Source organism: Dendropsophus ebraccatus, chromosome 5 (assembly GCF_027789765.1).
Source record: "Dendropsophus ebraccatus isolate aDenEbr1 chromosome 5, aDenEbr1.pat, whole genome shotgun sequence".
NCBI classification, from domain to species: domain Eukaryota; kingdom Metazoa; phylum Chordata; class Amphibia; order Anura; family Hylidae; genus Dendropsophus; species Dendropsophus ebraccatus.
This window is the reverse complement of record NC_091458.1, coordinates 119,814,503-119,831,254: the sequence shown is the minus strand read 5'-3', so window position 1 is coordinate 119,831,254 and position 16,752 is coordinate 119,814,503. Positions and strand designations below refer to the sequence as shown.

Sequence of the window (16,752 nt, the reverse complement as noted above, 5' to 3'; positions counted from 1 at the left end):
GACTCTGTTCACACACGGTATCTTTACTCTGTATTTTATTCAGTATTTTTCAAACAAATTCACAAGAGTGATTTGTATGTATGTGTGTTGCATTTTTATGGCTATGTTCACACACTATTTTTACTCTGTATTTTGGTCAGTGTTTTTTAACCAAAACTACAGGAGTGAATTGAAAAAACGGAGAGGCTATGCTCACATACTGATAAAGTTGAGTGAATGTCCACCATATAATGGCAAATAATTGACATTATTTTTAAAAACGGACAGTTGTTTTGAAATAACGGTCATAATTTGCAATGAAATGACGACCATCAATTCCATTTTAACAGTGTGTGGAAAAAAATGCGCTTTATGTGTTTTCAATCCACTCCTGGTTTTGCTTAAAATACTGAGCAAAAATACTGTGTGTGTACATAGTCTTAAAAATTATACAATAATGAGAAAAAAAATAAAGACTGATAAGGACTGATAAAAAAACAAGGACTGATCTGCAATCAGAGACACTGGCTGACAGCTGAGCGAGCAGCAGGCCGGGCAGCATTATTAAGTAGAGGGAAGAGGAAGGAGTGGTGAGGCGTGCTAGAGTGTGGCACAAACGCTGAGCCATAACTCTTTGATTCTTCATTACAGTAGGAGATTTGTGCATATTTCATCCCACAGAGAAATTAAAATAAGGCAACATGCTCGCAAGTGGACTTCCCACCACAGCACACTGTCAGTACCTCAGGTAGGCCTGGATGCTGACAGATTCCCTTTAAGGCTATTTACACATTCATACAGGACATGTACACCACTGTCTAATACGGTTTTGTCCTCAGCACCTTTGCGTGATATAACAATGAATATGTTTGTAATGTTCCATTTTGGGTATTGAACTTATTGAAATGTGCAAGGAGTTTTTTTATTTTTTTTTTGACAATGAACACTTCTGGACTTTCAGTGCCTCATTGCATGCTCCACTGTCGAATGCCAGAGTGTGTGCAGTGGAGTTTATGTACAGAAGGTATTATTTTATATAAAAAATGACTGTCCAATAGAGTCCTTTAATCGAGAATGTGTTTCCAATTATTTTTTTTATCCCCATCCTCTGTCTTTAGACAATGACTCAATTTTACATAATTCTTATAAGCTACTATTGTCATACAGACATTGCTTGTATTGAGTTAACAGACACTCTGTAGATTTGCTGACCACACAAAAAAATGCAGACTATAGAGACGACATGGGAATTTAAAGTCCTTTTGTAATGAATATTACATGAATAGTGTGTCCTTAAATGTCAGCCCTTCCTGTAATTCAATCTCCGTTGACTTGGACTGCTCTTGTGCACACAATGAGTGATACTGTAGAGCTGCACATAGCTGACTGTAACATAATTAGAACTATCATTTATTTAGGTGTCGCCTAAAATCGAGGCAGTGATGCTGTAGTGTGTAATGCTATACAGTAAAGCTGCAGTGTACACAGCACGGGCAATGTTTTTGTTAGGTTTTAATAAAAATGTATTAAAGCTATAGAATGTCTGTCTGGATTGTGGGAGGTTGCCCTGCAAGTTATGTAACAATTTTTTTTTTTTTTTTTTTTTTTTTTTAAATCCAGTTACAAGAATATAACTTTCTTCTACAAGAATATAACTTTCTTTAACGTGACTCTGTACCCACAATCTGACCCCCCCCCCCCCCAAACCACTTGTACCGTCAGATAACTGCTTTTAATCCAAGATCTGTCCTGGGGTTCGTTCGGCAGGTGATGCAGTTATTGTCCTAAACAACTTTTAAACTTGCAGCCCTGTGCCCAACGGCCGTGGCCTAGAGTGTCTGTGCCCTAGGCCTGCAACACCTCTCTGTTCCTTCTTCCCGCCCTCTTCATCATTAGCAATGCCCCAGGCAGGATTTCTCCTGAGCACTGCACAGGTGCTGTATTTACAGTGTGACAATATACTGACTGAATTGTTGCATAACAAAGAGCATTGTCTCCTGGAAAGCATAAATAGTTGTTAATATAATTGGCAAAAGTTAATAAAAGTTAACGGTGAAGAGTTTAAAGGAGAAGTCTGGTGAAAATTTTTATTAAAGTATTGTATTGTTCCCCAAAAGTTATACAAATCACCAATTATGGCAAATCCCACTTATTACGGGAAATGTACATAATGTGTTTTTTTTCCCTGCACTTACTACTGCATCAAGGCTTCACTTCCTCCCCATAAGAAAAAAACTCCTGCTCTCCAGACTGTAAATAATACTACTTCCTGCAGGACATACAGCAGCTGATAAGTACCAGAAGACGTGATCTTTTAATGGAAGTAAATTCTAAATCTCACACTTTCTGGCACCAGTTGATTAGAAAGAAAATGTTTTTTTTAATGAACCTACCCCTTTTAAGCATGAGGAATTCAGAATGACATGTCTAATAAGAAATGAGGTATCCGGTGCATGCAGCCCTACAGTTTGTATGCAATAATGCTTTGTAAATATATCTGGAAGTATTCTACAAGATCAGTAAGAAGTAGATTTGTCATTGGAGGAGAAAGAAAAACAGCACATCTATTAAAGGACAACTCCCGCGCTCCCCAGCCCAACACCCTCCCCCCCCCCCCCCTTAACTAACACACATTACAAAGTTATATAACTTTGTAATGTGTGTTAATCACCTGCCTGGAGCCGTTCTGCCTCTTCTTTTAACCGATTAAAATTTTTTCAGTGTTTTTTCCTTTTGACAGTTCACCGGTTTTATCCAAATAATTGCGTTCATAAAATACTCGACGTCCACTTTAAGTATAAATATTGCTTTTCCATTTGCCACAATAAGGTACAATATAGTCAAGCAGATGCCATTTAAACCATTTTACTTTTTGGCTGGTTTGTTGTTGTTAAACGAAGTACGGCAGAAATAGTACAAATGATTCAGGTAGCTGTAAAATAGAAAGCCACCAATTTCATGGTCTGTATTCCATTAGTATGTGTTGCATTCTTTTCTGTGAAGTTGTATGTGCGAGTCCACATTGTGTTTCTTCCATTAATTCAGTTTTTTTTTATTTACTTTGCTATGTGTAGTTGGTGCTGTGACTTGTTTGTGCTCATCTCTGTCCTGTAGGCAACTTGCCACTCCCTACTGAATAAAGCTACCGTTAAAGAAAAAAAGGAAAACAAAAAATCAGTAAGTCTGGAGAACTTTCTATCAGCCATTTTCTCCCCAAATACACCAAATAAAAAAATTGACCATTTGGAACCAAAAAAAATAAATAAACCTAAGCAAACCTTTTATGTTCTATATTTTTCTGCTATTAAAACATCTTCACTCCAGCCTCGAAGTTCTTCACTGTCAAAATCATTCTACTAATTGTGGCACAGAATAGCTTTCATTTCAATTAACACACTGAATTCTATAGCGTTTCGCGCCTTCTCTGTGTGAGCATTTGATAGAGATTTTTTTTTTTTACCTTTTTGCTTTACTGCTTGAGGAGCATTGATCCTAAAAAATGGGGGATGGTCTGTACTGTCTCTAGACTTGAGGGAATGCTGGGACTGCTACTTTCTAGATGCTTGGGACTTGTTCTTTCTAAAACGTGACCTCTTTCCTCAAAAAACATGTTTAAAGTGTTTTAAAACTTCTCATTTTAATTAATTTTTTGGGGGGATATTACATGTTTTTTTTTCCAGCCCTCTTACCAAGGTAAGTACGTTTATTTGTAAATTGTAAGATTATTTGGACAGCGTGAGTGGGTGTCTTACCCTTCCCCAGCCATCGCTTAGAAGTGTAGGTACGTTTTAATGCTATGTTCACACCCTGTCAATTTGACAGCCGTCATTTAATGACAAACAATGGCCGGTATTTTATAACAGCCTCCGTTAAACGAATAATTTTGTAACAACGGACATTATTATGCGAATAGTGGTCGTAAAAATGTCTGTCATTTGGCAGCATGTGAACGTAGCCTAATTATAGTCTGTTTTTGCTATTGTGTTTTAAAGTATTTTTTGCTGTAAGTTATTATTCGTTAGTTTTTACACTATGCGGAATTCAGTAAAGCCAACATGTTTTCTGTATTCTGTTGGTCAGTATGATTACCAGGATGATTGTTCTAACCCCAACTTACTCTGACCCCTATAACTTTTTTTTTTTTTCCTGTCTATGGGGCTTTACAAGCGCACAATCTTGCACTGATATATATTCTATTGGTACCATTTTGGAGTAGATTGGACTTATTGACATTTGATTGCTTTTTATATTTTTTATCTGATACGTGATGTGACCCAGAAATCAGAATTTTTGACATTTGGATTTTTTTTTTGTCTATGCAGTTTCCATGCATGGATATTAACATTTTATATATAATAATAGATCTGACAATTTCACATGCCGCAATACAAAATTTTTGTTTTTCATTTGTATTTTTAACTCTATTGTAAGCAGTCATTTGATTCCCAATACAATTGCAGTGCAGTCACAGCAGCCACAGGGGTCTTCGAAAGACCTTGGGCTACTGTGAGAGTGGATCTGCTCCACACAAATTTATCACAGGGAGCTGATCCGACCTTTATACGCCAATGATGTGTGGCTCTTTTGTTTAAATGTAATATTTTGAGGTAACGGTTTAAAGTTTCTTAAAGTGTACCTGTCATAAAAAACAACTTTTGACTTGTCAGACATACAGAAGTAGAAAATTACTGCTAGTGTCAGGACTCGCCTCATATACTCCCTCCAGCATACATATGATAAAAACCTATTATTATTATCTATATTTTTTACTATAAAACATTAGGTTCTTAGAAAACCATTTGATCAAATAAAATGTACCAACTTGCTACGTTGAGGTGACCCCAAAGAGGGTTGCACCCTATACTTAGCTAACAAACCCTCTTGGACTACAAAAAGTCTACAGAACTGGGTAACACAGGATCAACTAAACTCTGCGTGCGTGGCTAAAAAGAGGTAACCACACCCCACAGACATGTCATAAGTTTTGATAGGCCTGGGTTTGAGTGTTCAGACCCGTACCGGTCGCAAGAACGAGCAGGGAGAGGCCCGTGCTAAGAGCTGTCTACTCCCTGCTCTTTGTCACTTGATAAGTTGTACTCCTAATGTAAGTCTATGGAGCGCGACTCTTTGACACAAAGCTGAGATCAATACGGGTGTGAACACTTAGACACAGACCAATCAAAACTTTTGACATTACAAAAGTTTGATGACAGGTATACGTTAAATGTTCCTAATGATAGTCTAGCCATTTTTTGCAGTGTTAATTATTGGACCAAGTTATTTGGATCTGGTGCTAATTATTTAGAAGCTATAAAGATGGTTAGGCTAGGTTCACACTGCGTTTTCAGCATCCGTTTAACGGATCCGTTTTTTTTAACGTCCAGAAAAATAGGGTCAGCAACGTTTTTTGGTCCGCCAAAAAAAAACGGATCAGTTTTTTTTTATAATGGAAGTCAATGGAAAAACGGATGCACACAAATGAATCCGTTTTTTGCAATCCTTTTTTCATGCGTTTTTTTGCAAAAAACTGATGCGTTAAACGGATGCTGAAAACGCAGTGTGAACCTAGCCTTACCATGACCACTGTATTTTTTTTTTTCTGTTTCCAGTTTTATACAGGCGGTGGTTTGCTACATGCTGTGAATGTGTATAGTATATAAGTGCAGCTTATTCTCCCACTGGAATTGAGTTTATTCTAAAATGTATATAGAAGATAGAAGCTTGACATTGTAAAAATAATTGGGAATTCAATAATTTTATTTCTTACAATCAGCAAGTTTTGAGATTGTAGAGTCTGTATAAAGCATACTTTTATTGTAGATGGCCGATACACTTGAATAGGGCTTGTAACATGTATTGTTACAATGTTCTCAAGAAATGCAACGTAATATAATAATGGGGGGGAATTCATCAATGCTTAAAAAGTAAGACTTCTGTGTTTGACACAGAAATTTACAGCATAGTGCAAAACATTTTTACAATGGTTTTCTTGTAAAAACATGGATTAATTTCCCCCATAGTTTGTGAGGTTGAACAGACATCCAGTTCAGTATTACCTTGTAGTGTTGCATGGAATGTTGTCCTTCTTTTATTGCTTAGAGGAACTGTTTCACTGTGCTGGTGGACACTTAGATGTTGAATGTTAATGTTTAAAGGGAACCGGTCACCCCCCGTTCCGGGGTGAAGGCCGCCTGACCCCCTGCTAGAGCCCTGGCTACTTACCCCATCTCGCCAAGTCCCGCTCCTGGAGCCCGTCCCGGGACGGAGATATCCTTGTCGGAAGCCCAGCGCATGCGCTGCTGAGATCGCACGCGCTGCTGAGATGAGTCCGATGCCCATTGAGAATGAATGAAGCCGCACAGCTGCTGACGGGATATCGCTGTCCTGGGACTGGCTCCAGGAACTCGACTTGGCGAGATGGGGTAAGTATCCGGGGCTCTAGCGGGGAGTCGGGCGGCCTTCACCCCAGCACGGGGGGGGAAACAGGTTCCCTTTAAGCTTCTGTAACATTGAAGATTTGCTGTGATTTGTCCAAGAATGTTGTATTTTATTGTACAGTTTCCTATGGGGAACTCTAATATATAAATTGCTTTTCCTCCCTACCTTCATACTTTAAATATCTCTAAATCTGATAAGCTTGTTAAAATTCTAATATATGTTACAATACTAAGGATTTTGCCTAAAATGTTCCGTGCACAACGACGACCTGAATCACAGAACCATGGATGTGAATGGAAAGGTATTCGCAGCAGATTTAGCTGCAAACTCTGTGTGATCCGCTGCGGATACGGTATGTGTGAACGTACCCTAAATCTTTAAACCTCTGTACTGACAGCTGCCTAGCTGTGTCAGTACAGTAGAGCAAAGATTTAAACTCCCAGTAGCATAATCATAATGCCAGGAGCTTTGCACTCTGTTCCACAGCACTTTGTATTTCAAGGTTTCCCCATCATCTTGGCAGCAGTGGTTGATAATGTAACCCCACTATGTACTTTGCTGTCCTGCTGCTGTTTCTTTCCCTCTGCTTATAGCACCTTGCAGAGCAATTGCATCAGTTACATCTTATCCCTCCATTTCCCATCTATACTAGTATACTATAAATCATTTACCATGTCATGCCATAACAGTATGGAGTAAGTGCTGTTCTGTGATTGGCCATACAACTAAGGGGAAGGAACCACCTTTGTGTATACTACTGGCAAACAGCCCAGCTATGGGCCACCTTTGAAATGGAGAGTATGAGAAATAGCTGTGCACCATGGTAGTCTGGTTATGTATGCAAACCATGCAGGTTTTTTTTTTTTTAACACAATGGGGGAGATATGTCAAACTGGTGTAAGATAGAACTTTCTAAGTTGCCCCTAGCAACCAATCAGATTCCACCTTTCATTTTCCAAAGAGTCTGTGAGGATTGAAAGGTGGAATCTGATTGGTTGCTAGGGGCAACTAAGCCAGTCTCACTTTATATCATGTTTGATAAACCTCCCCCAATGGATATGCGTTAATTGATAGGGAATTTCTCTGACAATAGAATAAACTAGATATTTATGGCACAGTTTTACGTGAAACTGGATTGGTTAAAATGTAACATGACAGATCTTCAGATGGCAGACTTCATCGTACATATAATAGACAGATCCTACAAAAACTTTGCCACCCCAAAAATCTGATGGACAGCTTTAGGTCCCTATTCCACCGGACGATTATCGTTCAACAATTAACGATCTCAAACGACCGCTATTGCGAAAGACCTGAAAACGTTCACTCATTTCCATGGAACGATAATCGTTACTTATGATCGTAATTGCGAACGTTTTTTCTTCGCTATTTATTCGCTATTGCGTTCGTATCTATTGCGAACGACCGTACGATGTCTTATTCAATGCGAACGATTTGCGAACGAGCAACGATGAAAATAGATCCAGGTCTTATAAAGCGATCAACGATTTCTCGTTTGGTCATTAATCGTTAACTGCATTTCAACCGAACAATTATCGTTTAGATTCGAATGATTTAACAATAATCTGAACGATAATCGTCCGGTGGAATAGGGCCCTTAGATTTTCCCAGTTATCTTACAAGACTTTTACGGTTAGGATGTGTTCACATTTGCATGTTTTATGCAAAAGAATCATGAAATCACGAAAGATTCATCATTGTGGTGGGTGGTACCAGTCACACTACTCATCCTTCATATTACAGAGAATAACCTTTTCTGTGTCCTTTTTGTTGAGGTTTTCCTGGTTTACTTTAATATGGATGTAAACATGTCAGAAACACGGCATGTAACAACATTTGTAGGAATGGTGCTCTTAACCCCTTTGCTGCCAAGGAAATTTCCACACTCACTTGTAGGGATGGTCTGAACCCGCCGAGGTTCGGGTTCGGCTGAACCTGAACGCTCGGCATCGGATTACCACTGTCTGCCCGCTCCATGCAGCGGGCGGACCGCCTAGAAAACTGGCATACAGCCTATGGCTATGGCTGTATCCCAGTTTTCCAGGCGTTCCTCCCACTTGATCCGCCCGCTGCACGGAGCGGGCAGACAGCGGTAATCATTGCGGATGGTTCGGGTTCGTACGAACTCCGTACAAACTCTGTTCGGACCATCCCTACTCACTTGTCAAACACAAAACCTTGAATAATAATTAATAATTAAAAAAAATCATTATACTCCCCAAACCCATATATTTGAAGGTAAACTACTGGACATTTACATTTACAGTACCTTCATGCAATCTTGACAAATTTAAGACCACATCTTAACATAAAGTACAAGATGTGCATACTACTATCTCTTTGTGTGCATGCACTTGTCTCAACACACTCACTAGAACTATCCCTATGATGCAGATGTTGATAAGCAGTGAAGTCGCTGAACAAGTAAATTCCCTCATTTTGTTTAGGGGAAAATTAGAAATGATAAAGGAATTGCTCTGAATGTGACAGTCAGGGGTCTCGGTAAGAAGAGTGGTTAGATATGCGACTACTCATATTCTTACTCTGTTCACACGTACAGGATCCGCAGCAGATTTGAAGCTGTGTTCAGTTATTTAGATCAAATCCGCTGCGATACTGTACGTCTGAAGCTGCCCTTAGTAGCCATCAAAGAAGGAAACCCTTGCCCAGTGATAGAGAGAACGTATAGTCCTTGTACGGTAGGAGTGGTTGATTATATGCAGAAAGGTTCCTAGGGACATTATTATTATTAGGAGGAAGAGATGACACAGCCTGTGGTTTTTATTTTGACTTCACTTGCAAGCGAACTGGAAAGTAGGGGTTTATGGCAAGCATTTTTTTTTTTTTTCAGTTTTTCTGATATTTTAATGCCCTATGGAGTAATTTAACATTGGAGGAAAAAACAGAGAAGTATAGGTGACCCCAAAAGTATCTGAAATGAAAACTTAAAAGGGGTTATCCAGCGCTACAAAAACATGGCCACTTTCTTTCAGAGACAGCCACGCTCTTGTCTCCAGCTTGGGCTAGGTTTTGCTGCTCAGTTCCATTGAAGTGAATGGAGCTTAATTGCAAACCGCACCTCAACTGGAGAAAAGAGTTGTGTTGTCTCTGAAAGAAAGTGGCCATGTTTTTGTAGCACTGGATAACCCCTTTAAAAAAACAAAACTGTGTTTTGTGTTTTCAGTCCTGACTTGGAGGAAGAAAAGGCAACAGAAATTCCACAAAGAAGCAGCAATGTGTGTGAATCCAACCTAAGGGGGCATTCATACGTTCTGTGATTAGTCAGTGCACGGACTATATGCTATGTCATCAGTAGCAATTTTAGAGGTCTTGGCATCATAATGAATGATGATGCCAGGAAGTCCCAATTTTGTTCCGTAGCACATCAACTGTATTTACAGATCGTGCACGGAAAGTTTGAATGCCCGCTTAGGGTTTTTGTCCTGGGTTGCATGTCTGACCTATTTCTAGATGTGGTGGCAACTGAGCACATGATTTTGCCGGTAATAGAGATTTAGTGGCAAGATTGTGTGGCCATTGGCTACCACATACAGTGTTTTTTCTGGCATGTGGTAGCTGCAATTAGAATGTACTCTAAAGGTTAGATGATACTGCATTAGTTAACTGTTTTATGTTTGTTTGATCTACTAGCTGACTAATATCACTGCATCTCATTGGTAGAAACCCTAAATGATAGCTGCTTATTAACTGCACCATGGCTCTGCACATCAATAGACATGATCCACCATATTTCTAAATTCTTCTAAAATTTTAAGCAAACATTTTGCAGTCTCATTGCATTGATAATGGTATACAATATTGAAAAGGTAGCCCATGGCTAATACAGTCTTTAATTTTTCCTTCTATACATTACATTATTGCAATACCTTGTTTTGCAGGTTGTAAGCCAGAGATTTCCACAGAATAGCATTGGTGCAGTTGGAAGTGCCATGTTCCTTAGGTTTATTAATCCGGCCATTGTGTCTCCTTATGAAGCTGGGATATTGGATAAAAAGCCACCACCAAGAATTGAACGTGGCTTGAAGTTAATGTCTAAGGTACCCCTTTGTTTTATACTTTCATGTAAAATACACATTTTTTTTACTTTTAAATGCAAAATATGCAAAGTATGGATAGCTTTGCTGATGGCATAATAATTGCATGATCTAGCTTTGAAGAAATTAACAGGTGTTGTGATCACAAGCAGTTTTGCTATATATATATATATATATATATATATATATATATATATATATATATATATATATATATATAATTTTTTTTTTTTTTTTTAATAAGTTTTCTGTGTTTAAATCAATGTTCTACATATGGCCACTAGATGTCTTTCTCTGTGTGAAAGTGGACCATGCTCCCTCAGTGACGATATTTGGTCTTTTTCATGGTTTACAAAAGTGACCATACACAGGAAGTCCCAATCCTTTACATGCTCACTGACATGGCTTGGAATTGCCAGCTATTCCTAAGCACTCACAGAGCACGACAAGTCTTCCTTGTTTGTGTGTACAGCTACTGCACGTTCATATTCAGTAGCAGATAATCCTGTGGGTGCTCACATTGTATGGTCAGCCCTCCTGTCACATAGCACCAAAACCTCTGTAACCACACATTGACATTATACTGACTGAATTGTTGCATAACAAAAAGCATTTTCTCCTTTTAAGCATGCAGAATTATTAAGATAATTAGCGCAAGTCAGCAATGGACTAGGACTTCCTGTGTTTAGTCTCCTTTTTTTGAAGAGAGAAAAGACTAAATAGGAGCATGGACCACAGTTTGACTGCATGTATAACGTTGATTTAAACAGAGAAAATTTGAATTGCAAAAGTACTTGTGAATTTTTTTCACAATGCTTTTTTATGCTTTCCATTCTCCTGGTGTTCAGCTTGAGTACATGTAAATTCTTCTAGGTAGAAGTACACATACCTACTACTACGTTGTTAGACAATAGAAGGTATCTAATTTAACCTGTTCCAGCTTCATCTGTGACTCTTTATTTTAGTTTATTGCAGACGAATGTTTCACTTAACTTTCAAGACTTCAGGAAATTTAGTATTTTGATATAGAATGTATCAGACTATATAGACATTAATCATTTTGTAATGCAGATTCTCCAGAGTATTGCCAATCATGTCCTGTTTACCAAGGAGGAGCACATGCGTCCATTTAATGAATTTGTAAAGAGCAACTTTGATGCTGCACGAAGGTAAGACATCGCATTCGCCGCTTGTGTTGGCTTTTCCTTCTTGTTGAAGCTAATTTATTGAGATACATAATGTGCATGCTATATCCATACAGCAGTCCTGTTCCTCTAATGAATTGTGCACTACTTTAATTAAATGTTAGCGAAGAAAGGGCAGCATGTACACATGACCTTTAAGATGTCATATTGGGAATATGAGCACATTAATTACTATTCCTGATGGCCATGCTTTTATACATGGTTGGAAAATAGTGGTCCTCTTCTCCATCCTTATGTCACCACTTTATAACAAATACAATAGATTTGCATTTGCATTTGCATTTTGGACAACATCTATTTATTTATTTATTTATTATTAATAATAATAATAATAATAATTTATTTTTTGTAGAAAAGATTACAAGTAGTGATTATAGGGTTGTGCTACTTGGGTCACAAAGAACTATTTTTATTAGCCAATATAAAAGAGTGGGGACATTGAAGCGTAGCTGTTAGAAAAAACTTTGACGTATCACAAAAGTGTTGATTGGTCGGGGTCTGAGTCTTTAGACCATGACTGATCAGGAGAACGAGCCGGGAGAAGTCCACACGCATCATACTCTTTCAGCTCTGTTATGTGACCTGGACCGCAGCATAATGCCAGTGTACAGAGCCGTCCAGGTTGGAGAGAGCGTGTTTGTCTCCCGTCTGGTTCTCGTGATAAGTTGCAGTCTGAATACTCAGACCCCGACCGATCAAAATTTTTGACACGTGTCTGTTATATGTCAAACGTTTTTTTCTATTGACGGGTACTCTTGTAAAGGGATTTGTGGCTCAGTTGTTTAGAAAGAAAAGTGTTGAGAAAATTGGCAACTTTAACTATTAGATAATTTGTTGGTCATTTGGCACCATGTAACACCACATTTCTTCTGCATAAATGTGTAAGCATTGCAGTTTCACCCAGCTATGACAGCTGTTTGCTCTGGATTCTAGGAGCCTGATCTCTGGCTGTCAGCTCAATATAGGGTTAGGTTTTCTTACAAAGAGAGCTTCCTTTATTGGGACAGATTCTTCTTATGCTGAAATCTTCCTCAAATCCAGCTCATACTACCTCACTTTTACTGACAAATTTCAGCCAATAATAATGAGAATACTATTTTTTTTTTTTTAAACTAGGTTTTTCTTTGACATTGCAAATAATTGCCCACCAAGTGACACAGTTAACCACAGCCTCTCCTTTATTACGGATGGGAATGTTCTTGCCTTACATCGGTTGCTCTGGAACAACCAGGAGAAGATTGGACAGTACCTTTCTAGTAACCGGTATGTAATCAGATCTAAGCTTTAATTTATTGCATAATGCTTAAATATTGACTGTATAAGTGTGACGTGCTATACCAAATGAAAAACTAGTAGAAACGTAGCAATTTTTGGGCAAGGATGTTTGTTTCAACTAACAATCTTTGTACCAAATATTCTATATATTTTTTTTATATATTCTTTTAAAGGGATCATAAAGCTGTTGGTAGGCGGCCATTTGACAAAATGGCAACCCTGCTTGCTTATCTTGGACCCCCAGAACACAAACCAGTCGCTGACACACATTGGTCAAGTTTAAATCTAACAAGTTCCAAGTTTGAAGAATTTATGACCAGGTACGTATGGATATTTTTTTCACTGTCATCATCTTTATTACGGAAGCAAGTAACTAGTCGTGTTTAATAAAAGTTTCTGAATATTTTTCTGTTCTATAGGCATCAGGTACACGAAAAAGAAGAATTTAAAGCATTAAAGACTCTGAACATATTTTATCAAGCAGGGACATCAAAGGCTGGAAATCCGGTTTTCTACTACATTGCAAGGCGGTAAGAAAAATATTTGTAAAAATTCTGTTTACAGGGGATCTTTGCTTTCGTACTTGCTTAAAGGGAATCTGTCAGCTGCAATTCACCTTCCAAACTGCTGACGCTGTTAGATCAGGGAGACACATGGGGGGGGAGATTTATCAAACATGGTGTAAAGTGAAACTGGCTCAGTTGCCCCTAGCAACCAATCAGATTCCACCTTTCATTTTCCAAAGAGTCTGCAAGGAATAAAAGGTGGAATCTGAGTGGTTGCTAGGGGCAACTGAGCCAGTTTCACTTTACACCTTGTTTAATAAATCTCCCCCATGGTGCCTTACATATATCTCTGTAATTCCAGAACATAGAAAAAGCTTTTATTATATAGTAATAAGAGTCTTTCCTCAGCTCATGAAGTGCAGCAAGCTGTAACCCCTCCTTACTCATTCCAGCTTGCAGCTATTCAGGAGCTTGGAAAAGCCTCTTTGACTCTTTGTACCAGAGAATAAAAGCAGTTTTCTATATTCTGGGAGCACAGGCTGATATATAAAAGGTAACATGTGTCTCCTTGTCCTCACAGATATCTAACAGTGTCAGCAGTTTGGAACATGATTTACAGCTGACATATTCCTTTAAGATGAAAAAGCACCATGTAGGATCTTATTGTATACAAGGGAATTGGTGAGTGGAAGCACAATACCATGAGGATGGGAACTTGTGGGGTCTGTATTCACTTACAAGGCAGCATTCATTCTGAAAGCTGTCGCCATAAATCAGTGCTAAATTCTTTAAATTGTCAAACAACTCTTTATGTTGAAGTCTGTGTGCTTTTTAAGATATTTGTCTTCCCATCACTTACCAAAATTGACTCCTTAACCTTACCCAAAAAATGCCTAACCTAACCTTTGCCAGTTATGCTGCGTTTACACAGAGAGATTTATCTGACAGATTTCTGAAGCCAAAGCCAGGAATGGATTTGAATAGGGGATAGTTCCCAGTCTTTCTTTTATGACTTGTTCTCTGTTTAAAGTCTGTTCCTGGCTTTGGCTTCAAAGATCTGTCAGATAAATCTGTCTGTGTAAACTCAGCATTAGTTCCCCCAATCACCCCTCCCCCACCCTGATGTTTGCTGTTCGCTGCCTGTTAGGTTCGGTCTTTCTCTAGTAACTGGGACACAGAAATTGCGTAAGTCTGGTCGGAGTTTAGCTAAAGCTAAGGGCCCTTTTGCAGGGCCCAAGACAGTTCTTTAAAAGAGCACGAGTCGGTGAAATCAGTGTTCCCTTTCAGAACCTTTGTTAACTCTAACACTGGTGGCTGTACGTTACCCTTTACATGTGGAGATGTGGGGCCGACTAGCAATGATTTATATGCCCACAACATAAGATGTGATCAGCTGATGAACAAGAGATTTCTCATGCGTCGGCTGATCTTTGGCCTTTTTTATGCAAACCAATTACTGCCTGCTTATCGGCCAGTGTAAGGATAATAAGCAGGGGGAAGAGAGACTTATGTGCATACCATCTGAGCCTGTCTCCCTCCTCCAGAGGTTGCACACTGTGCCTGAAAGGTAAATCAAGGCTTTCCTGTTGTTTCACACAGTTCTGGACAGCTATGTCTTGTGTAAATGCTTGTACTTTTACTATGTACACATTGCCTCCTTCTGATTGTAATCTCCTCTCCCCTCCCTCTAGCTTGGCTCTCCAGCTAAAGCTTTGGCTGTCCAGGCATGATGGGAGTTGTAGTTATGTAACAGCTGGAGAGCCAAGGTTCCCTACCGCTGCTTTATCTTGTCAGCATAAGCAGTTTAATGCTTAGTTAGGGCTTTATGATGTAGTCCCTCTCTTGCTGTCATTCTGCTGCAGTTTTTTTTTCTGCTCACATAGCACCCTGCAAACACAGCACATCAATAACCCCTCCTTCCACATGTCATTTACAATACTGTACTGTTGAAATCATCAGCTCAGCATGGTGCAGTCCTGATTAGTCCAGGGCACTTTCTTCATCATTGTGTCATGGTAAAGAGAAATAGGTGCTGTCCTGTAACTGACCAGACAAGTAAGAGGAAGGAAGTACCTGTGAGAGTACTGCTGGGAGAGAACACAGCTATGGTGCCACCACCTCAAGTGAAGAGAATGAGAAATAGCTTTGCACTTTTGAAGTAGGCTCATGTAGAGTAAATGCCTTGACTGATCAGAGCTGTTTTGATAGCACAAGGGGGCATATTTACTATTCGGGAGGTGGGTTTTAGTGTGGTCGACTGGTATATAAAATTCTTTAGCTAACATCATAGGGTAAACTCGCAGATGAGTTTTTTACATGTACCAAATAGCACTGGGTCTTGTTTTTAGTGTTTGTATATGTGAACAATTTTCCATTCACTAATCGATTATATGTATTGTCCCTGTGTATACAGTACCAGCATACTGCACTGCAGCATGTTTTATATGTAATCTCTCACAGTGATCCCCAGAAGAGCTTAACAGTGTTTAAGCCAAGTACCTCCTCGAGTGACATTATAATACCCCCATTGCTATAATCATGCCCTGTGCTGCACCTGTGTTTGATAGTATACTCACGAAAGTACTCTCCAGCTCGCTTGATTACTTTTAAACCTTTATTGTATAATGTTTAAAAGGCCTTTTAAACATTATACAATAAAGGTTTAAAAGTAATCAAGCGAGCTGGAGAGTACTTTCGTGCTTATACCTTGTTGGATGCCCTTGGGTCCGGGGGTTTTTTCTCGCGTGCTCGTGGAGAGGCATACAGCCATAATAAGAACACCACATTCCATCTAAAGGGACTTTTATGTTGTGAGTGCTGACCACTCTTTGTTTTTTGATAGTATACTGCCTGGGACATGACGCGTACCCTGGGGTACTTGTACTAGAACAAATATAGAGTAGGTTCACCTCTCAACCAAACATGTGCTTCATTAATCGTGTTGGTTTGTACCTTATGTCCATGTGTCTTTTCAGATCCAGAGCGGTGCAGACATCATCCAGGAGCTTGCTGGACTAATAATATATGAATCAAAGAAAGTATCTGTCGCACTCACGCTCATAAAATCAGGGTCCTTTATTTGTCACGAACACATATAAATCCAGAGATACACAAGGAGTGTGCAGCAACGCGTTTCAACGTAACCGTCTTTGTCACAGCTTATACGCTGTGACAAAGACGGTTACGTTGAAACGCGTTGCTGCACACTCCTTGTGTATCTCTGGATTTATATGTGTTCGTGACAAATAAAGGACCCTGATTTTATGAGCGTGA

The 16,752-nt window shown here is 39.1% G+C and overlaps 1 protein-coding gene across 7 annotated transcripts in view; it reads left to right on the top strand.

The window, feature by feature from the left end:
* NF1 (neurofibromin 1) overlaps nt 1–16,752 on the top strand; it is a 144,501-nt gene that overhangs the window by 69,123 nt on the left and 58,626 nt on the right. For 4 of the 7 annotated variants that reach the window (XM_069971120.1, XM_069971119.1, XM_069971117.1 and 1 more), the window contains exons 30-35: nt 3,094–3,156; nt 10,338–10,496; nt 11,565–11,662; nt 12,815–12,961; nt 13,147–13,293; nt 13,393–13,503. In XM_069971120.1, coding sequence (XP_069827221.1) covers nt 3,094–3,156; nt 10,338–10,496; nt 11,565–11,662; nt 12,815–12,961; nt 13,147–13,293; nt 13,393–13,503 — 725 coding nt within the window. The remainder of the gene's footprint in view (nt 1–3,093; nt 3,157–10,337; nt 10,497–11,564; nt 11,663–12,814; nt 12,962–13,146; nt 13,294–13,392; nt 13,504–16,752) is intronic. The other 3 variants (XM_069971123.1, XM_069971121.1, XM_069971118.1) reach the window with 1 other exon arrangement.